The 22513-nt window shown below is 42.8% G+C and overlaps 2 protein-coding genes across 4 annotated transcripts in view; both read left to right on the top strand.

Annotated features, from left to right (window-relative positions):
• Window positions 1–706: 706 nt before the first annotated feature.
• On the top strand, window positions 707–1258 carry LOC128937166 (uncharacterized). The gene has a single exon (XM_054276555.1). It carries the CDS (start codon window positions 707–709, stop codon window positions 1256–1258), a length of 552 nt encoding a protein of 183 aa, XP_054132530.1.
• Window positions 921–22513, top strand: part of SEC31B (SEC31 homolog B, COPII coat complex component) — a 34910-nt gene continuing 13317 nt past the window's right edge. For all 3 annotated transcript variants that reach the window (XM_054276618.1, XM_054276616.1, XM_054276615.1), the window contains exons 1-17: window positions 921–995; window positions 5260–5348; window positions 7327–7450; window positions 8238–8433; window positions 9183–9278; window positions 10362–10502; window positions 10991–11133; window positions 11370–11469; window positions 13380–13541; window positions 15348–15500; window positions 16241–16471; window positions 17901–17975; window positions 18508–18588; window positions 19517–19625; window positions 20010–20188; window positions 20840–20966; window positions 22039–22184. In XM_054276618.1, coding sequence (XP_054132593.1) covers window positions 5270–5348; window positions 7327–7450; window positions 8238–8433; window positions 9183–9278; window positions 10362–10502; window positions 10991–11133; window positions 11370–11469; window positions 13380–13541; window positions 15348–15500; window positions 16241–16471; window positions 17901–17975; window positions 18508–18588; window positions 19517–19625; window positions 20010–20188; window positions 20840–20966; window positions 22039–22184 — 2142 coding nt within the window. In that variant the 5' untranslated portion in view covers window positions 921–995; window positions 5260–5269. The remainder of the gene's footprint in view (window positions 996–5259; window positions 5349–7326; window positions 7451–8237; window positions 8434–9182; window positions 9279–10361; window positions 10503–10990; window positions 11134–11369; window positions 11470–13379; window positions 13542–15347; window positions 15501–16240; window positions 16472–17900; window positions 17976–18507; window positions 18589–19516; window positions 19626–20009; window positions 20189–20839; window positions 20967–22038; window positions 22185–22513) is intronic.

Genomic DNA, 22513 nt, shown 5'->3' with positions numbered 1-22513 from the left:
TTATTTGCACCTGAATATTTATAACTCCTTTGGAGGTGCTGAACAATCAACATTCCTCATAGCTTTTGTCAGCTGTCACCTTCTCATTACAGAAATGCTTGCTTTTAAATTACAATCAGTTATGTTTTATCTCAGAAGGGATTTCAAATGTTTTTTATGAGCTATGGGACCTTAAAACTGAGTTCTGTTTTGCAGGGCAGAACACTCCTTAGGGATACTTGAGTCGAGAATTACCATTCCACAGCACTTCCATGCAGCACTGTATAAAATGTTACGAGATCTGTAAGAGTCTCAAGTGAAATGAAGGTGATCAGAGCAGTAATAGGAGCTTTGGTGTGTGTGATAGTGTAGCACTTGCATTGAGGCAGGGCTAGGCCCATCCAGCTCATTATGCAGCGTTCCAGCACTGTTTGCTGCTGCCCGCTTTGGGGACTTCCAGTCCCAGTTTGTTCTAAACAGTAGCTTCATTATGGTTTTTATCCATGGGGACGGCATAATGGGTTGGGCAGATATGGCTCAGAAATCCTAAAAAATGGAGTTTGTAATGTAGGTAATTTTTTTCTTAAAGCAGGACAGATGCAAAGGAAGAAGGCCTGGGTCCTTCTGCATAGTTTCCTGGCAATTAAAATACTTTTAGAAAAACACATTACTTTCCTTTCTGTACACCCTCAAGATGCGTTACATGTATAGCTAAGGCTGAGGGGGTATGGCAGCCGCAGCACAGCCCGGCTCCAGCAGTGTGTCCTTGGCGTCCGGCTGCACCATCCGGTACCGACGGACGGAGCCGATTCAGGTACCCTACCGAGGGGGAAGGAGCCCGGGGCTGTCGGGCCCGGCCCGGTCGCTGCTGCGGGGCGCCGGGCCGGGCCGTGTTCCGGGGCCGGCCCCGCGCAGGCGCGGCGGGGCGGGGCGGGCGGCGCTCTGGCCTCCCCGCGGCCACCGTCGGAGCGCCGGGTTGCGGGAGCGAGCGGCGCGGGAGGTACTGCAGCCAGCCGGTAAGGGCAGCCAGCCGGTAAGGGCCGCCCGCCCCCCGACCCGACCAGGCCGCGCCCCTCGGACACCGAGTCGGGGCTGGCCCTGCCCCGCCGCGCCCCTGTCCCCCCAGCCCAGGGCTGGCTGTGCTGCCCTCCCGTCTCTGTCGAGACTCCGGTCCCGGGGCCCCGTCCTTGTCTCGGGAGCCTCAGCTCCTCTCTCCCGTTTCTCCTCCGCCGGCCGGCTGGCGGCGGGCGGGGAGCGGCCGGGGATCTCAGCTGTGTGACCTGGGCCGCGGAGAGGCCTCTGGCGTAGCCCGGAGCCTGTGTGTGACACCCGGTGTCCGAGGTCAATGCTTTCCTCCTAGAGCCCTGCTCTTTTTCACCATCCCACGGGGTAATGCTGTTGTGCAGACCAGCACACTTGGGACGTGTGTGCAGCGCCGTGCAATGGGCAACAGCTTCTGAAACTGCGCAGAGCACAAGAAGTTTCTTTATATACCATTGGAGCTGTCATGGAGGAATGTGCTGAGCCCTGCCCTGCAACAACCCCACCTTGCACACACCAGTGATTAGCTGAGATTAGCTGAGTGTGTCTCTGCCTTCTGTAATCGGGGTTTATAATAAGCACGTACGAGAACAGCCTGGCTGTGGGGAGCTGCCGAAGGAGCGTGTCATGTCAGGACAGTGCTAAGGGAAGGGGCAGTACAGAGATTTTAAATCAGTGCTGGGATGTGGAAACTCTAGGGACAGTTTGTGTCTTAACCATTGTGTCATGGCTGAGGGATGTTTTTCAAGTCTTAGGGTGTCTACTTGTCACCCGAATGACCTGGGACAAATCTTTTTCTGCCCAAGTTTCACTTTTTAGCTAAGTGTGGGGAGATCAGCCTATCAGGTCCTTTGTGTGCAGTGCTGGAAGTCCAATATCAGTAGGAATAGAGGGGAATGGTTGGGTGTCCAGTGGCAGGAGGAGGACTGGGAAAGTCAGTGGGAGGGGATTTCTGATTGACAGTATTTGGGTGGTGCAGGAGAGAGAACGCCTCACTGGGTGCTATCAGGGATAATTATTATGACAGCTTTGAGGGTCAATTAGTACATACAATAACAACCTTGGTCTTATTATAGTGTACTGTAAAGCCATAAGTATTTCAGGTTAGCAAAGGTGAGAAATTTTTGCCTCTGACAGCACTGTTTCCATGGTCTAAAGTAATTTGGGAATTTTCACTGTTTAGCTGCATGCTCTCTATTTCTCAGTGGTGAGGTGTGCTCTGACCTGTCAGGTTTTGCTTTGTTACCCTTTAAGGTCTGTGCAAGAAGCCATGTCTGAGGAAAGCTGTGAGGAATTGCTGCTTCTGTCCACTCCCTTTGGGGCTGAGATTCATTAATATATTATTTCTGTAATCGGATGGATGTCTGTAGAGGAAAGGTGAGAAATTGTCATGATTAATTAATTAGAAGTCCTGAGAAAAGCGTGAGCTTTCTTGGAAGTCTTAGATGTTATTTTGAGAGATGACAGCAGGTGGCAACCTCTCCCTAAAAGTTCTACTGTGGAAGAGTTCAATACTTGCAAATTTTTCTCAGGCAGCCAGAAGAGTTTGCTAAAGAAGAGTTTTTTCCTTCTTTAAGAATCATGAGTCCTCTCCTGGGTACAGATATGCATAGTGTATAGAAGGATCACTTAATCAGGCTTTTTTTTCCCCTTTGAAACTCAGAGCTCACTGACTTCTCAGCTGCAGTGGAGCTGAACTGCTCAGATGTTCCTAAGAGACAGTGTGATACTGTGATCTTTTAGCTTCTTATGCATCCTCTGGGGGCCTTCTCAAGTCTGTTGGAACCTCTGCTGGTTTGCCTTTAGGGCCAGGGACACAGTGAACCTCTTCAGTACCTATGATCCAGCACTTCTGCAGTTGTTCTGTTGACATTGAGCCACTCTAAACGGACTGTTGTTTGCTTTCCTCCGTTTGGGTGGGTTACCATGACCAAGACACTTTATCTTCACATTCTGTCCTGACTTAAGTTTGTGAAAAGAGAACACTAATGATGCAGTAATTGACTTTATTATGTAAAATGCTCTATTGACAAGAAAAGCCAAACAATTGATCAATACTGTTCTGCACAATTTTTGCAGCTTGTCTTTATTTGCACATTAAATGTAAATTATTTCAGCCGTGCAGTTGGTCCAGCACAGAGGTAAGGAGGTGGAGCTTGTACCATTTACCCAACTAAGTTTTTGATAGTTATATTCTTCACTGATTCCTTACCAGTTAATTTCCTATAGGGAGGAGGTCTCTCCAACATTGTCTGTTAATGTTCACAGGGAAGTTGCCTTCTCAAAAGCCAAGAAGCAGTGAGGCCTGAGTGTACAGCCAGCTGCTACAACTGATAGATTGTAACTGGAGGAGGAAGAGGCAAGAAAGGGACTTGTACCAGCACACCAGCTGTCCTGTCCCCCATAGTGGTGGTGTCAGCTAGAGCACTGTGCAATTGACTGTTTCTAGAAGACTCACCTAAGTACTGCGGGTATTTTCACTGGCCTGTGCCAGTGAAGGGAGAAGACCTGGGCAGGGTTTCTGCAGTATGGTGGGAGGCATGAGTAGGTACTGGAACATATTGAGAGATGCACCACAGAGAGAGTATGGTTCAAGTACCCCACAAAGTGTGTACTGGAAGATTGGAAAGTAAGCTTTAGAGATTTGTTATGGTAATGAGGAGATGACCTTTCCACCTCTGTTCATAGGCAGCATGAAGAAATAGTTGCACTTTTTAAAATTGTACAAGAGTTCTGTTCAGATTCTCTTGGGCCTCAACTGAGTTGGGATAAGCTTAATGTGCAAATAGCAGTTGGCAGTGTGAGCTTTGGGAGATACTGCTGTAGACTAATGCTAAAAAGCATTAAATAGATTCTAGTCAATCAGCATATCCTAATAGTGCATGGGAGAGACAGAGAGAGAGGGAGAGGATGTCCTTAACTTCTGACTCCTGAGGCAGAAGAAACCCTAAAAAGAGGTGTAGAATTATTAGCTGGGAGGTCCAAGCCCAAGAAGTAATGCTGACCAAACTTCCCCCTTGTGTGGGCCCCGGGAGACCACAGTTTCTCATAAGCCCTGCATCTGAACAGAGGGCCATGTGCTGCAGGTTGTGGTTTACACAAACAGTGTCAAGTAACCAGGAGAGGTTAATCACAGCAAACTGACAAGATGCAAAGGGTTTTGCTGTGCTGCCTGCTGACTGTTTTACTTTATTCAGCATGATATCATCTAAGCATACACTTCTGTTTAGCTGAAGTTAAAAGACTGCAGTGCAGCCAAGCTTGAAAAGTTTAGGCAGTGACCCCACTAGCCTGTGAATGTGCACAGATCATTTGTGATGCTTAGAAGGCCTGTTTGTGGTCAGGAATGGAGTGCAGGGTGCTTTCTCCTTAGTAAGAATGGGATCCTACTCAGAACAATAATTATTTCTATTGTATTCAGTTGTCTTTATATTCAGTTTTGCAGCCTCCTACCTGCCTGCTGTTGATGTTTGATTTTCAATTAACCTGCTATGTTGTTGCCCAACTAATCTCTCTCCAGAGACATGGGGAAATTTGGTTCCCGTTTTACAGGTGTCGCTCAATCTATCCTGAGTAAATAAAGAGTTGCTGTCAGTGCTGAGATTGAAACCCAGTAGTTACTTGTGGATTACTTCTTCTCACCTTTTGCCATTTGCTAGCTCAAAGAGAAAGTCAAATGATTTTTTTTTCCTTTTGCTTTTCGGAGGAGGAAGAACAAAGTACATTAACTGAATTGGCACACGATAGCATTGCACTTTGTTTTCTGTTGCCACGTCACTTTTCTGCTTGGAATTTAGCCTGCCCTGAGATTCCTTCTGCTCCTTTTTTGCTTATGTATATACTGACATTAGCTTGTTTGGAGAGAGCAACTAGTGCTAGATCAAAATACATTTGTTTAAATTAATTTCTGCAGCTGATTTAAACCAGCCTGCAGTGAAGACTTGAGTATGTTAATTTAGACCCCCTTCTTTTTTTCTGAAACTCTCCTGTAATTGGGACATATCAAAAAGAGACTTATATATGAAAGAAAATCTGGGGTCAGACAGGGATTTTGAGGGGGATTGGGGCAGGTTTAATGAATTCTCAAATATCCTGGTTTATTCCAGTATTCACTGCTTCAGGAAGTAGCAATTAACTTCACTCTTTTGAGAGCAGGGTGTTCTCATCATGATTCTGATGTGAATATTTTCACATCAACTGTGTCTCTCTGATCTAAACTCTGTGTGAAATTTCTTTCAGAGTTTGGAAAATGAAGCTAAAAGAAATTGAGCGAACAGCTGTGCAGGCATGGAGTCCGGCAAACAACCACCCTATTTACCTAGCAACAGGTAAAGTTCTTCACAATTTGTGAATATTAGAGTATGAATCACAGAAAAAAATTGTGTAGAGTTGTATGGGTTTTAGCTTTCAACAGTTTCCACCTTGATAGTCCCTGGAAAACTTACAACCAATATACCAAAAACATTACAGCTTTTATGTGTAGAGTAACTGGTAAAGAATTACTTCTGTGACCAACTTTGACATTTTAAATGTGAGTGATTTTTCAAAGGTTGAACACATGATTTTTTTTGATTTCTAATTAAGACTCCAACACTGCTTGATGTTCTGCATTACACATGTCCTATGCCTGTGGGGAAAAAAGTTAATTCAAGTAATGTTTGTTTAAGGTCACTTGTACTTCTCTGTCTTCAGTCATAATCATGTAGCTTGACAATCAAATACTGTGAACCTCTTATCTGTAAAGTTGCCTGTTTTGGTTAACATTCCATTTTTGGTACTTTTGCAAAACCTTAAATTTTATTTTCTTGATTTTATTAATTAATCAGTATTCTTGTAGTAATTTTATTTCCTGAAACAGAAAGTGAGCCTATTCACTGAGTTGGCAGCAGGCAAGTTTGTCTGTGAAGCTGACAGCTCTGGTGGTTTTGTTGGGTTTGCATGGTAAGGCTTTGGTAGCTGGGGTGGCTCCTGTAAGAAGCTGCCAGGAGCTCCTTCTGTGCCTGCTGGCACTGGTGCCAGCCGCCTTCCAGATGGACCCACTGCTGTCCCAGGGTGAGCCTGGCAGTGGGAGTGCCTCTGGGGTAACATTGTTAACTAGAGGGAGAAAAAATGCCATGTGGAACTGAAGCACAAGAGAGGAGTGAGAATATGGGAGAGAAACAAGGCTGCAGTCACTGAGGTCTGTGCAGAAAGATGGGCTGGAGGTGTGTCAGGTGCCAGAGCAGAGATTCCCCTGCAGCCGCTGGTGAAGACCTTAGTGGGGCAGGCTCTCACCTCCACAGCCCATGGAGGTCTGTGGTGGAACAGACACCCAGCTACAATCCACCATGCTGGAGCAGGTGGATGCCAAATGATGCTGTGGCCCTGTGGAAAGCCCATGCTGGAGCAGGGTCTTGGTAGGGCCTGTGGCCCCATGGAGAGAGGAGTCCATACTGGAACAGGTTTGCTGGCAGGACTCATGACTGAGGTTGGAACAATCTGTTCTGAAAGACCACCCCATGGAGGGGACCCACAGTGGATCAGTTTGTGAAGAGCTGCAGCCTCTGGGAAGGATTTGCATTGGGGAAGTTTGCAGACAACAAGGCCAGGGTTTTGATTGAACCAAAGGTCTTGGCTTCAGTTTGCTTTAGATCAGAAGCTGTGTGGTTTCATAAATTGCCCTGCTTTTTAATAGTCCTTTGGGCACTTTCCATGCTGTAAGCATCCCTGTGGTAACTGGGGGACAGTTTGCCTGGCAGTGTCCCACTGGGCAATGTTAAATCAACCTGCAGCTTTTATTCCATAAGAATAAGGAGAAAGAAGGAACCCACCAGTTTGTGACTGCTGGTGTCTGTGGGTTGTTAAGGCATGTTTAGTAGGTTACATTTGAAGAACTTAGTCTGTAGAGTAGCTTTACAAGGTCTGATTAAGACGTGTCATGATTGAGGAACAGTATGCAGAAGTACTTGGGATCATAACTGTAGCTGGATTTCATTATGTCAGTCCTTTGTAATTTAAAGAACTTAATATCAAAAGCCATAGTTACTTGGAGGAGAGTGTGTCAGTTGCACCTGTCCAAGAAAGAAAGTTATCTGTGTAACAGTAACTTTGGTGATCAAGTTCCTGAAGAACTTTTAATTTCTTTCAAAGTTTGTCATAATTGTTGATTCTTTTTTCTGAGGTGTTCAGACATGTCCTCTTTTGAACTGTTACAACAGCAAGGTTGTGTTGACTATGAAGGATAGGTTTTCAGTGCCTTACTCTTTTTGTATCTTGTGCTTTTGATAAAAATGTCCACTTACATTGCTCTTGTATTTCTTGTACTAGGAACATCTGCCCAACAACTGGATGCGTCCTTCAGCACAAATGCCACCTTGGAAATATTTGAAGCTGACTTCAGGGATTCGTCCCTGGATATGAAGCAGAAAGGAGCACTTCCTGCCTCAAACAGGTACTAGAGGATCATACTGGTGTATCAATCAATGAAAATGAAAAGGGTTTTCTGGTGTGAGAAAGGAGAGCAGGAGAATGTTTACAGCATATAAAGTAATCTTTTGAATCAATTAACCTGTCTTCAAAAATGGAACATTTTTTTGGATAGAGATCATATTGGGTATAAAAGTAAAGCAGGTGGACTATTAGAGAAATCTGAAATTACTTGTATGGTAGTCAGTCAGTAGAGACATTAGGTAAAGTGTGAATTTGCTGGGGCTAAAAATTTGCCCTGAAGACAATATAGAGAGAGTGAAGCTCTTTAAAGCAAGATGATTTCTTAGGCTTATCAGTGTAGGTGATGTCTGCCCCAAGTGTAAAACACAGCCTGGATTTCTAACTAGCAGATTTTAAGGGGTGTAAGCATATTTTTCAGTTAACAGCTCTGGAAATGAAGGCACATAGATCTCTTAACTAATTTTCAGTAAAGTGTAGGCTAGAGGTTTGCACCCACCAAATCTCATGTGAGGTCCTAAAAATTTTAAATAAACAACAAAACAGCTGAAAATATAGAGACAAGCTCTTTCTTTTTAAATTCCCTTGAAAAATCTTTGGAAGGAAGCTTATTTCTTTTGTTGCATGCAAGAGCCACAGTCCTCTTAAAAGGGAGATGATTGTTTCAAGTGCAGACTGATGGATATATTTGATAGGTTGAAACAGGGATGTGAGTTTTGGTAATGAAGAGGGTGTCTTGATTTCCACCAAACATCATGGCCTATGCCAACTTTATTTTCTTCTTTTGTTAGGTTTCATAAGCTGATCTGGGGGAACTTTGACAATGGTTCTGCAGAGTCCTCTGGAGTGCTCATTGGCGGGGGGGATAACGGAGTGCTGACCATGTACAGCGTGCAGCGCGTCCTGGCCTCCAAGGGCGACCCCGTCATTGCGCAGGCAGAGAAGCACTCAGGGCCTGTTCGAGCCCTTGACTTCAACCCTTTCCAGGTGTGTAACATAAAGATAACAAAGGAGAGTTAATCTCCATGTTAGAAAATGTGTTCCTTTGTGTATAGATTCATAAAGTGAAGGGACAAGTTTTAACTTAAGAGGCACAGTAGTTGTCATACAAGGCTGGTTTGATACTCAGATTTGGGTTCTTTTCATGAATTCTCCTGTGACCTTGTTCAAATCACAGACCTCTCTATCAAAACATGTCTTGTAATATTGTTGCATGTCAAACCATTATCCTTTCAAAATTAAAACTTCTGTTTTGTTATTTGTTCAGTTGGTGTTTAATTCAGTGGGGCTCTGATCACATTTGAAAGGACTGCAACAAATGAGGAGTAAACAGAACATGTTTCGTGTGGTAGCACAAAGGCAAATGGAAAGTTGTCTGCAGTCGGTTGTGAGAAAGTTGCATATTCTCAGAAGAAATGTCCTTGATGCCAGGCAAAGGCTCAGCTGGCCAGAGATGGTGGCTTCAAGGCCTGTGGCAGAATTGCATCGTGATTAACAGCAGCCATCTGCACAAAACAGACAAATTTTAAATGTGTCTGTACTATGCCGCAGTGGATGGCACAGAGGCCAGAGGTGTGCTTGGTTTATAATCCAGTTAGTATCTTTATGCATGCCAGTGGCTGTGAAATACAGCTCTCATCTCACTATGGAAGATTTTGGGGTTTTTGCTTCCATTTATTTTTAAGAAATCTGTGAGCAGGAATCTCAACTGAGCATTTTTTTTTTTTTTTCTACAGAATAATCTCTTGGCTTCTGGAGCCAATGATTCTGAAATTTTCATCTGGGACTTGAATAATTTCAGTGTGCCTATGACTCCAGGGACTAAATCACAGGTAAATGAGTTTTCCTCTGGGCAATACTTGTGCAGTTTTGTATCTCAGTAGGCAAGACAAAAAGATGTGTGTGGAGACATCCTAGCCTAGTCAGTCAGTCTGTGAAAGGGGAATGACTTTGAAGTCTGTCAGGAGAGAGATGAATCAGAAGAGACTGATTGATTTCATTCTTGGGGGTGGAAGAAGTGTTGTAAAGGGAGGGGAGGTAGACTGGCAAGCTCTGGAAGGATGCACTTTGCATGGATGGGTAAGCTCTTTGTGGATTTGAATCAAGTAACTGACCAGTTTATCTTGTGATCCAGCTGGGGCATGTGTGATGGATTAAGAAGGTTTATTGGACCTTCTCTGAGGAATGAATTTATTTCAGGCTTCAGCTGAGGCTTTTCATATCTCATGAAAGTCATATCCCTAGCAGAGCCAGTGAGCCATTAAATGCATCTTGGCTATTGCTCCCAGATAATATTTCCTGAGTTTGAGGAGGAAGAAGTTTCTGATCTTCTGATGCTTATTATATTATTCAGGGCAATCAACTCCTGAAAGTAGAAAAATCATAGTCAACTTCAGTAAAAGCAGTCCAGGTTTTTCCTCCAGTAAGTCTCCTGTTTGTTTCCTTGCCTATCTCCTGCATTGCAGTAGCTACAATAACAGCAATTAGTCATGAATACTTCATTGTTTTCCATCTCACTGCACTCCTGAAATGTTGCACAAGGTCATCTTTCCATTTAAGTCCATCGGAGAAGTTGGGGTAGAAACATATATGTGTGCTTTGCTGCAGTTCTCTCTGGAGTGATTTATAACACATTTGGCCAATGTAGAATCCAGTGTCTGTTCATCAAATACAGAGGTACTTTTCCAGATGACATTCCTCTAAAGAATTTTAGTGTCCACTGTACTCTGAGTAAAGGACTTTCCCTAGTCTTTCTGGCTGGTGCTGCTGGTATTTCCAGTTAATTGATCAGCAGTTGAAGAGAGGAATCTATGTATGATCAAGTCCCTAATCCTTCAGTTAAACTATTGACAGACTCCTGTGAGTGTTCCCTCAGCTTGGGAATAATGGATGTGTGGCCTTTCCTGTCTTGGCAGCCGCATGAAGACATCAGTGTGGTGTCCTGGAATCGGCAGGTGCAGCATATCCTGTCCTCCGCTCACCCCAGCGGCAAGGCTGTGGTCTGGGACCTCAGGAAGAATGAGCCCATCATCAAAGTCAGTGACCACAGCAACAGAGTGAGTGGAGAAAAGGCTGCATTTCTAACTAACTTACAATGTGCCACATGGGACTACAAAGCAGTGGCACAGACTCTTGGGACCAGTGGTTTTCTTCTAAGAGCTGTTGGAACTAGTTCTCTTGGAAATGTAGCATCAAAGCACCTCTTTTTCTTCTTTCCTGAGTAAATGGGAAAACAAGGCCCCTTACTGTTCTTAAAATTCATGCACTCTTGCATTCAGTTTCTGTGTTCACACCTCATTTATGAGAAGCCTCACAGCTTTCTTCCTAGGTCAGCTTTGGGCTTTGACTTCTGTGTGGTTAGTGGGGTTGTTTTTGCTGTGAAGAGATGGTAGAAATGCTTGCTGCCTGGAGCAAGACATTACTAGACTTGGTTTATGTCAAGCATTCTAGGCGAGTTCAGTACAGAATGGCGTGGCTTTGGCCCATTTGTGCTGTTGCCAGCTTGCATTGCTGAATTTTCAGCCTGTGCTGTTTTTGTCCCTAGATGCATTGCTCAGGAATGGCCTGGCATCCAGAAGTTGCAACCCAGCTAGTCCTTTCCTCTGAAGATGACCGTTTGCCAGTGATCCAAATATGGGACTTACGCTTTGCTACCTCTCCTCTTAGCCAGCTGGAAGGGCACACCAGGTGAGGACTTGCATGGTGTGTTGCATCTTTTCAAGGCAGACAACTGGGAGACTGGACTTAGGGGAACTATGATTTTCTCCTGGGCCTGCTTTCTTTCCCAGATGAATCTGGTTGAAGGTAGAGATGAGAACTTGCATTTCTGAGCCAAGGTGCTGGTGCATGGTGCTTTCTTAGTGACTGGATGGCAGAACAAACTGTACAGGAAATATGACTGATTTCTTTCTGATCTATTTTAGGGGAGTTCTCTCTGTTTCTTGGTGCCAGGCTGACCCTGAACTGCTGTTGAGTAGTGCCAAAGACAACCGAATCTTGTGCTGGAACCCAAGTATGGGGGAGGTATGTAACCACAGCTATCAGTACACAGGGTCTGCTTTATACTGTGTGCTTTGCTCTCTGTGTGTCCTTCCCTTTATCCTTGTGGAGTGCCAATGTAATTCCCTCAAGCATGTGTTATGCACTCTTTCTGAAGTGAATGAGTGTGGCCCATATCCAGATTGAAATAGATACATCTTTGTCCAGAGATCAGAGAGGGAAGAAAACTTTAACTTAAAATTTAGTTTCAGCTATTTATGATTACTCTTGCTATGCTAACACTTTAGTGTTCTCTCTTTCTATGTGTTTCTTTTTCCTTCTCCTAGAGTAGTAAGTTTATTTGGGAGAAAATTTGAAGGAGACCAAGGAGGATATGTTAGAGAGGGTCACTGAGAAGGGAACAGTGTAGTTAAACAATGCAAGTAAACTTTATTTATAGCAAAATGGTTTCACATGTATGTGCTTATCTAGTCACGTATCTCAGAATTACCATACTTGGTATATTTAAGTATCACCTAAATTAAAGTGGGGCTGTTTAAAATTTTTTATGCGCACCCATTCATTCAATGAGGAGATCCTGGATATAACTGAACTTTGGACATTGATCTTGATGATAGCATGGGGAAAGTGCTCTAACAACACTGAGCAAAGTCCAGATGGGAGCCCCAGGCTAGATTAATTTCATGGGACAGTATCACTCACTGGCCACTTTTGCCTTGGAGACAAAGAAAAAAATGAATGTGTTTTCCTAAAATGCATGCTATTTTTGTAGTTTCATGGGATTTGATGCTCACTTCGTCTAGATCTCTAGTGGTTAGAAGAGATTCAGACTCTGAAATGTTCCTGGTGTCTAATTTTTACAAAAATATTTTAATTGTCTTTTAGTGGAAAACTTAAAACAAAATTACTGTGGCTGGCATGCATGCTGCTGTAGATGTGCAGAGTCCAAGTTCAAATTAGACTCCTGTGTATAAATTACTGTTAGGGGGCTCTTTTTGACTTGGTACCAATGAACAGCAAATTTTCAAGTGAAAAAGTTGGGAAGTTTTGCAGTATTAAGAATTAATGCAGGTATACAGAATGCTGATCTTGTAAGTTTGAGGGAAGTATTGGTTTCTTTGGATTTGGGGGATGTTTGGTTTCTTGGGATTTGTTTCTTAGTTTTTCTGTTTGGCAATCTAGATTTTAATATAAGCAAATTATTAATTTGCTTCTATATCGAACAGAAAACACAAATCATGTTCCCACAGAAGATGAAGCTGTGATTGTCTATGCTTTGTTTCTGTAAACCATAAAGGAAATATGTTCATTTTACAAATGGGAGGTTTAAAGTCAAGGCTGTGTTAGTGAGTTGCCCAACATCAGGCAGGAAGTCTGTGAATTGAACTTTGGCTTTTTGAATGCTGAACCACGAACTTGTTGGTTGCAATGCCCTTCATAGTTCATGTGCAGCTATCACATTCCTCTCTTCTTGTTCTATTTTTTTTTTCTTTAGGCTCTTTATTTTCCTTGTCACATTTGTTACTTCACAGTATTCTTTCTGTTTGTGTTCTTGCTCATGACACATTCTTGCCTCTTGACTTCTGGTTTTATTGTGTTGTTTTCTGGTGTCTCTCCCTTGGTTAACAGCAAATGTGACAATGCTATAATACTCTGATACAGTAGTACTCAGGAAGCAGAGCAAAAGTGACTTCTCACTTTTGAATTTTGGTCTACAGTCAGAATCCAGTTTAACGTGAGTTTTCTGTGACTTTCAGCTGTTTGGACTCGAGGTGCTATAATTTGGTTGCAAATGCATCCTTTGAGAAGCAAAAATAAGAGATTTGTATGCAATGATGACGTATATAAAGTGACAGGTTTGCTGTGGGCAAGTAATTTGGGGAAAGCATGAGGCTATTTGTGTTGTGCTTCCATCTTCTCTCTTTCTGTGATAGGTGGTGTATGAGTTGCCCATTCGGAGTCAGTGGTGCTTTGATGTCCAGTGGTGTCCTAGGAATCCTTCAGTCTTCTCTGCTGCCACTTTTGATGGGTGGATCAACATTTATTCTGTTATGGGTGGGAACTTAGAAGCTCAGCAGAAGACACAGGCTGACAAGGTAAAGTCCTGTGACCGTGTTAGACCTTGACAGACTGGCAGTTTCTCTCGTGACTGCTCAGAGTGCTGGAAGCACCCGTGTGTAACAGGGTCACTTTTAAGCAATACAGTCTTTCCCACACACCTGGACCTATGGCTGTATGGTGTGGCAACCAGAAGCTGCCTGTGTGAGGGTTTAATGATCCCACCAGATCCCAAAGAGAGACCACATTGCCTCTGACAAGGTGTATAAAGAAAACCAAGAGCGAGCGCAGTTGTGATTAAGACACATTTTATTTTTATTACTATTAGCCTAAAAATAAAGCAGTACACAAGCTTTTCTTCTTATTAGGTTAACATTAAATACATTGATACTAATTAATAGGATATGTTATTCTTCATTAGTTTAGAAGGTAATTTTATAAAGTGGCTTATAAACCACTATTATCAATTTTCCTCAAGTCTTTTGACTACAACTTTGAGCATGTTAATATTTTTGATACTGAAACCCATTACTTAGCCATTAAATAGATGAGCAAATTGTGAACAGATTAAATGTCACTACTGTCTAAAATTTTAGTTTTAATCTAGTGTCTAGTCTTTTAATTCCCTCCCTCTGTCCCAGCCAACAAATACCTTACAATACAGGTTTTAAGAGAATACATATGAACTGGCTTAAGTGTTATTTATATAGTCATTTACAGCTGACTGAGTTCAGTTTCATAGGATTTGCAAGAGACAGAAAATACTTTATCAAGCAACAGCTGCAGGAGATTAAGGATTTATTTAACCCATGGAGAATTTTCTTTCTCTGCATTCTTTATGTGCATGCATCAGACTTCCACTGTTCAAAATTGGGGAACAGTAGTGTTGAGTAATTCCTGAGTAAATTGAATGACAAGTAAGAGCACAAGCAGGAGATAATGACAGTTATGGTGACAGGGAGTTTGTGACCAAGAGATCTTTCTCTTATGAATTCAGTAGTCTCAGGACAGAAAGTCTATTGCAGACCTGGTTATGTATATTTATTTCTTTAAGATTTAGGGTGTTTAATATGTTGAATATAAGCTGCTCCTCAAGAACTATTCTTTCTTTGGAATTGGTTTCTTCTGAAGAAAGACAAAATATTGCTTGTGATTCTAAGATTTGGCAACCTTAGCTTGATCAGCCTGAGGTTGCTTCCTTTTGGGCATGCTGGTTAGCTGAATTATAAAGCTATTCCCTACGGTCCAGTCAAATTTGAACAGGATTATCTTTAGCAAACAGCAAAATGTTAAAAATGAAAAGTGCTTGTGAACAGCATTGTATGTATGTTCACTGACTCCCTAAATGTAAGAAATCTGGCTCAGGGGCCACTTTTGTCACTCTCTTGTCTAGACAAAAAAGTTTTATTTCATCAGTCTCATCGAAGCCAAAAAAGCTTGAGACAGTCCTTGAAACTAACCCAATTGAAAGACTCCAGCAACAAAAAGGGAGTCAGAATTCCTCTGTGGGAAAAACAAGAAATAAGTTGGACAACTTTTGACCATATGTTGTCATTGTCTTGCATAAAACAAGTAATTTTGCAACTCCTCTGTTTGAGCTGGGTGCTAGGCCTAGCAGTGCTTTTTTAGGAAATTTGCATCTTGCTAAGGAAAAACTACTTGAAAATCTCAGGGTAAAACTTCCTTGAGAAACGATTGCTGGAACTGTTTTGGAATGTCATTTCTCTTGCATAGGGACTCGGTGGTATTCCAGAAAGAGGTGCTGTACTTGCCTCATTTTTCCTGCTTACTCCATACAGAGAGGAATTGAATTATATTTTCTTGCCATTTCCATCTGATTCTAGATATCTTCCTCCTTCAACAACCTGGATCCCTTTGGCACAGGACAGAGCCTTCCTCCTCTGCAGGTGCCAGAGCAAGTAACTCAGACCACCTTGATTCCACCGTTAAAAAAACCACCCAAGTGGATTCGCAGACCTGTGGGGGTTTCATTTGCAGTAAGTGAATGGAGCATCCTTAGCTGAAAATGCAATAGATGTGTTGTCTTGTGATACAATCCTTTGCTTTGACTGGAGAAACCTGTTGCTAGTTGTTTTAATGCCTGTTTAAGGTGCATTGTAGTGTCCCATGAAGTGAAGTTTGTTTACTCTCAGTATTCAGATATATTTTCAACAAGAAAGAGTCCTGTAGCAGAGAATGGGAGATTATAAGTAGAAGTCAATATAATCTAAGAAAAATTTGTATAAGCTGTCCTTGCAGGCTCGCATGCATTCCCACTCTCCTCTGTCTCTTTCCTATCCAGGCATTTAATTTTCCTTGCATCTTTACTCCTAAATCGGATGGCTAAATTGTTCTTTTAGCCTATTGTTTGATTTGTTCTTTGTCTGTCTAGTGCCTGCTCTTCACCTGATAGGTTTTATCATGGCAGTCTGCCTCTCCATGTAACAAAAGAGCTAAGAGTTCTGTCCAAGGGTACTTTTTCCTCTGTGCCTCTCTGGCACTTGCAGTTGGCTAGGCCTGATCGGATATGCACAAGTGTCAAGTTTATCAGTGTTCAGTCCAGCTGAAGGGCTAGTAATGGGAGCTCCCTCAGTGCTCACACCATCCATGCACACTAAACTCTTGGGTTCCTTGTGATCACTGCTGGAGCTTGTGTCTGTCTTGGTAAATGAAGAACTGAGTAGCTTTTACCTTTGTTTATAAGAATACTTACTGTATCTCCCTCTGTCATTCTCAGTTTGGAGGAAAACTGATTACCTTTGGTCTAACCAAAGCTCCTGGACAGCAAATGCAGCAGACTTACCCACACCAGGTATTCATCAGTCAAGTCACTACTGAAACTGAATTCCTACTCCGGTCCAAAGAACTGCAGATGGCCTTGCAGTCAGGGAACCTCCTTGATTACTGCCAGGGCAAGATCCAGACAGCCAAGCTGCCATTTGATGAGAACCTTTGGAACTTCTTGAAGGTAGGATGGCTGTGGTGAAATACAGAGGTCAGTCCTTCTGTGGTCCTGGGGTGGAATATGGTCCTCTCTAGCCCTTTATATTCCTGTTCTTTAAAATATAAAATGGAATTGAATGAATATACTTCTTATTTTTCTAAAGAAAGTTGAGGTCTTGGAGGTTGTCTTGGTTTTCATTAGAAATGGTCTTTTCAGTGGACTTGTTTGGGCTTCCTGAAACAGGATCTTTTCAACTCAACACACTGCCAAGCTATATCTGCCTGCAACCTGTGGAGCTGTACATTGTTAATTTTCAAGGTGAAGTCCAAATGGACAATGAGATACCCCAGAAGAAAGGAGAGAGCTGTGGTGGCATGAGGACTCACTAGCCTTTGTAGACAATTTGGTAGCATGAGAGTTTGGTAATAAGAAAAGGTCATCCTTCTGAAGAGGCAGGGCTTAGTCTTGGCATTTGTTTACAGACACTTGTAGCAGATTGTGTAGAGGGCAAAATATTGAGATATTTGCCCCAGTATTATATTTGAGTGGGGAATCTTGAACAGGATGGCCAGCTGTTAATCTAGGTGGTGAAAGTGTTCTCCATTGCAACAATGTCTTTGGTTGCATTAAATGAGATGCATCAAACTGTCATTTTGAGTCCCTTTTTATAATCCATCTGGTGTGTGGTCCTGAGAAGAGACCACTCCAGCACATAAAGGATATATTACAATTGATTGTCTTAAACTACAAACTAGGCTTCTGTACAAAAGTGTCCTGCAGCACCATTCCTGCTTCTGCAGGAACAGTTTCTGAAATGGACTGTTTACAAGTATCGTACACATGTACAGTCTGATCATTTCTGTAGAAGAAGCAGCATGGGAGTTAACTGAGACAGACAGATTCTCGTTGCAGAATGTAAACCATGCATTAAAGCGTATAAATAGTGCCTGTCAATTAGGCTGTGTGCAGCCTGTGGGAATTTTTGGGAGTGTCTGAAATCCTCAGCCAGGGAGCTTCTGTAACAGTTAACTAATTCTTGTGAGTTAGCTAGCAACTCAGCCAGCTAGCAGTTCAGGCAACCACCTTGTTTCAGTTTCATCCAGATTCAAATCAGTCAGTTTTCTTTGTGAAGAGATTAGCTTGGCAATTCCTAGATTATCCAGAAAATTAATGACTAAGTATACTAGGTATGTATACAGTTGTGATCTTGATACACAGTTGTACCTCAGTTGTAACTGTGGCAAACTTGAGTTTTGCCCTTTTATCATGATTATAACTTAAATTCCATACATCTTTACACAATAGTTATTAGGTGGACTTTTCATAGTTCAATTCTTTCTCTATAAACTGAGCTCTGAACTTTGCTGCTGCCAGAAGCAGCTAACTATTATCAGTGTGTAGATGTCTATGATATTACATTTTTTTTGTCTTTTTAATATCCATTGGGACTCAGGTGAATTTGGAGCAAGAGTCCAGGACTAAACTTCTCAAGCTGCTGGGCTACAGTAAAGAGGATCTGCAAAAAAAGGTAAGGGGTAATTTCCAATAGAAATCTAGGACTAAAGCTCCTGCAGGAGGGTTGTGGGGTCCTGCTGGAACTGAGCAAGTGATCTCACAACACACAAATGACCAAAGTGTGTGAAATTTCTGCTGGAAGTCACATGAAGTATACCCCACTAAAAAGCAAACGCAGCACTTGTGCAGCCAAAGGGATCTTGAGCCCAGTTATCTTGGTTTCAGTTGTTGGTGCACTGGGGAGTGTTCAACAACTGTGCACTTGTGAGAGCTTCTTTTAGCATTCAGCTCTCTGCATCTCAGGGGATTCTTCAACCAGGAAGAAGGTGACAGGTGGAGACAGTCTGGCATAGTACTGATGGATAATGCTCTGAAAAGGATAAATAGTCACTGATAGGCAGCCAGCCAGGAATAGGGTGAGGTGGAAGTTTTCAAACAGGTGAAAGAGTTGGGGGAATTGTGTCTGGGGCTTGCCAGTCTCTTGGTACTTTTGCTGTCCAGGTGCTTACTTTGCTTTACTCTGTATGTGTCTGTTACTTTTCTAGATTGCCTCATGTTTGAGTAATGGGATCCCAGATAAACAGCCCCTGCCTGAGGCAGGTGATACAAATTCTGCACCAGATCAGGTATGTCCTCTACATCTTGCCATCCTGGGAGAGCAGAGGCGGGCAGAATGAACTGGAAGGCCTAATTCCAACCACAGCTTGTTGGGCTCAGTGCTGGCATTGCAGAGGGCAGTTCACAGGCCTATCAAACCCTCACAGGTTCAGACTAAATGATAATAACTTTCCCTTCTGGCTTTAAAACTAACCAGTGAACAATGAAGGACTCCTGGCTATAATCCTTGCAAGAAGGTTTGCTTCACCTGTGTTGATTTCTTCAGTGGTAGAATTAGCCTCACCCCAGCTTAACTTGAGGCTACTGTTCTGGATTTCCTCTGTGGAGCTTCTGCTGTGGTATTTCTTTCTTTTTCACCTCTATCCTCTGAAATGTATTTTCACATAATTTTGGGATGTCCATCTTCAGATGCCTTCCAAGGCCTGGTTCACTGTAATCTTTTTCCTCTGAGGTATCTAAAACTTATATACTCTGATTAGTAATCACCTTCACAAGCCTCAAACACTGGCTGAGATATTCTAGGAATAGCAATTGTGTCCTGCATTTCAGTAAAGCACCACGCATGGTTGTGATCCAACCTGTTATTTACAGATTTTACTTGTTGTTCTTGTCTCTGTTCCATCCAAAATACTTCAGCTTGCTCAAGGGTTGACACTTGAGTTGATGAATGCTGCCCAGCAGTGCTGTTGGCATTGCATGTCTTGCACCATCAATCTCCTAAGCTTTGCCAATTGCAGCACTGCTCTCGCTGCTTCCCTTGTGAAACTGTGCAGATTGATTGCACAGTGACAGGAGTTTCCAAACTGAAATTAGATTTATATGAGCACGCACAGCCAAATGGAGAGCAGCCCCATCCCACCCTGTAATCCACTAAACTGTTTTGGGTAGAATATGTGTGTGCAGTGAATTAAATAAGCTCTTGCACTTTTTGCACAGCTTTTGATGAATTCCAGCGATGATGTAGCTGCTGTTTCTTCCTCTTCAGCCTTTTTTGATAACCTCATCCCACAGAATATGAGCACATTGGAGATTCCTGTCACAGAAGGTATGTTACATAAAGAGTGTTTCTGCCCTCTTAGGACAAGGGGAGAGGAGGGAAAACCAGAAAATTCAGAGAGACCAGGAAGAATCTAGTTCACAGCAGCAAATGGATACTTTTAAAACATATGACCCCTTCAAGTGTTATGCAGCATATCACATTGAGTATAGAAATACTTCTTCCACATGAGAGACCCATTAAAAATTTAGAAGATTGTTCTAGATGATGGAAGACCTAGAGTCAATTCAGTGGGTTTTTTTGAGTTTCCAAATTTTCTTTTGGGTGGGCTTTTAGCTGTTAGTGCTTTTTACTGCCTGCTCTTTAAGACAAGCACCATCAGTGCATCTGACTGATGACTCTTTGGGTTGACTCTGCTTCTCACCTCTGTAGACACAGATGGACTCATCAGCCAAGCCCTTTTGTTGGGGAATTTTGAGGGTGCAGTGGAGCTGTGCATGCGAGCAGAGCGCTTTGCTGATGCCATCATCTTGGCCATAGCTGGTGGGGATAACCTCCTGAGGGAAACCCAGAAGCGCTACTTTGCCAAGCGGAAAACAAATCTCTCCCTGGTGAGTGATGGCTTTGTGTACACACTGAGCAGGGGAAGGTGTGCACTGGCTTGCCAAATGTTTCTCTGAATATATGTGGAAATGCTTTCTCTTCAATGAAGGAAGTAGAATGTCAGCAGAACCTGTTCATCTCCTATTGCATTTACTCTAATATCTTGGTAGTTTTATGGCAATTTTACATAGTATGTCTGTGTTCTCTATTCCTTTTTTTTTTTTTTATAATGGTTTCTGTCTCAGTTTCTCATGCTTGTAACCTGTGGTGCATTCTGCCCCTTAACAGCTCAACTAGGAAGTTCTTGGCTTATTAATTTACAAATGGGGAAGTGTAACAGAGGTTGGGATATCTTAACACTGTGCTCCCTGTCATTGATACCAGCTGCTCTGAAACAAGATACGTGTTAGATCTTTAATCTTGTCTAGTGTGGCTGTTTCCATATTCTTTAAAGTGTTTTGTTGGGCTTTTTTACTTTTCTTAGAGGCATCAGGTTCCAATTACTGTTAAGGTAGGGATGCTGAGATTGTTGGACCTTAATATACAGTGAGTGTAGTAGTCTCTACTTGGTGGAAAGCATGTTTGAAAGTGAGCTGTTACTTAGACTGTCAGCTTATCTTTTTCTTCAGTGAGTGACAGGTCTTCTGCTTCCCTTACAGCTGCTTTCCTCCATTGTGCAGCAGAAGTGGCAAGATATTGTTTGCACTTGTGATCTACAGAGCTGGAAGGAGGCACTGGCCATCTTGTTAACATACTCAAAGCAGGAAGACTACACTCAGCTCTGTGGTATGCAGTGTACTATGTTTTGATACAATTTCCCTTGCAGAGGGTACCTCTGGGCTGCTTACAGAAAGAAGTGGGTAGAGTTAAGAAAAGGAAGCACTTCTTACTCATTACAGCTACCTGGAACTTAAATAAGTGTGGGGTGTTGAGTTAGGAGACCGATAGGGGCACACTGTAGCTGAGAATCATGGGGTAAAGTTGTGTATGTGGGTATTTCCTGTGACCTCTAGAAGCAGCATGGAAAAAAAACCAAGATAACTGCTATCCCTTGGCTGAGACATGGAGAGGGTGATTTTTATTCCATAGAGACGGGTATTTAATTTACAATAAAAGGTCCAGTGGGGCTTCATTCCACCTAAAACAGGTTTCAGCACCCTACTATTGCCTGGAAATTCCCACACCTCTTTTGGAAATTAAAAAAAAAAGTGTTGGATTTTTTTCACTGAATTCATCTGTCATTTCTTTCTTTTATGTGTTTGGGCAGACATAAAAATTGGCAGATGTACAAAAGTAGGGTTTTTTCAACCAGGCTGTCTTTGGGTTTCCTTCCCATTTCTCTGTTATCCAACAGTTATGCAATGGAGCTGGTGAAGGGTCTAGATCTCAAGTCTTATGAGGAGCAGCTGAGAGAACTGGGGTTGTTTAGCATGGAGAAAAGGAGGATTGGAGTGGCCTTACTGCTCTCTACAACCACCCAAAAGGAGGTTGTACTTCTCCAAAATAGCAAGTGACAGGAGAAGAAGAAACAGCCTCAAGTTGCACCAGGGGAAGTTTAAATTGGGCATTAGGAAAGCCACCTACACTCAACGGGTTGTCAAGCATTGGGACAGGCTGCCCAGGGAACTGGTGGAGTCACCATCCCTGGAGTTATTTATAAAATAAGTACATGTGGCACTTAAAATCTTGGTTTAGTGGGACTTGGCAGTGCTAGGTGTATAGTTAGACTCAATCTTAATGTTCTTTCCTAATCTAAATTATTCTATGATTCTAATTAGGTGCAGATTCAAAGCACTGGGGTTAATGAGCTCCTCCAAAAGGTCGTATGTTAAATGTTGGCTGCATCTCTTCTCTCTAGACATGCTGGGTGCCCGCCTGGAGTCAGAGGGAGATGCAGCCCTGTCCAATGATGCCTGCCTCTGCTATATCTCATCAGGCAATGTGGAGAGGCTGGTGGAATGTTGGGTAAAAAACCATGAGACTTCATCACCACTTGCCCTACAGGTACAGGTGCTACAATGTTGGTTTGACTCCTCTTTAGGCCGGTCTGGTAGCCCTGAACTGTCTGCATTTTCCCATCAGGGTATCTGGCTTCCAGCAGAGAGTGGAGACCTGTTTGTACTCACCCAGGTATCTCCTTCCTAGCCTGGGTTATGAGCCTACTTCAAAAGGAGGCTTGCGCTCTGAATCAGTCAGGGTTTGTGTGTTTACACTGCACGTAAATCCAGCCATAGACAGGAGTTACAGCCTACTTGCCTCTCTTACGTACTGATGTAATTTCTGAGCTTCCTTTTGGTCAGGGAAGTTTGAGCTATACCCTTTTTTTTACTGGT

Source organism: Melozone crissalis, unplaced genomic scaffold (assembly GCF_028551555.1).
Source record: "Melozone crissalis strain CALT ecotype California unplaced genomic scaffold, PUWL_Pcris_2 ptg000019l_1, whole genome shotgun sequence".
Classification (NCBI taxonomy): Eukaryota; Metazoa; Chordata; class Aves; order Passeriformes; family Passerellidae; genus Melozone; species Melozone crissalis.
This window is presented reverse-complemented; position numbering and strand designations above follow the sequence as displayed.

Bases quoted from the DNA above. Each gene is read 5' to 3' on its own strand.
- LOC128937166 (XM_054276555.1), top strand. From the start codon at position 707: ATGGCAGCCGCAGCACAGCCCGGCTCCAGCAGTGTGTCCTTGGCGTCC.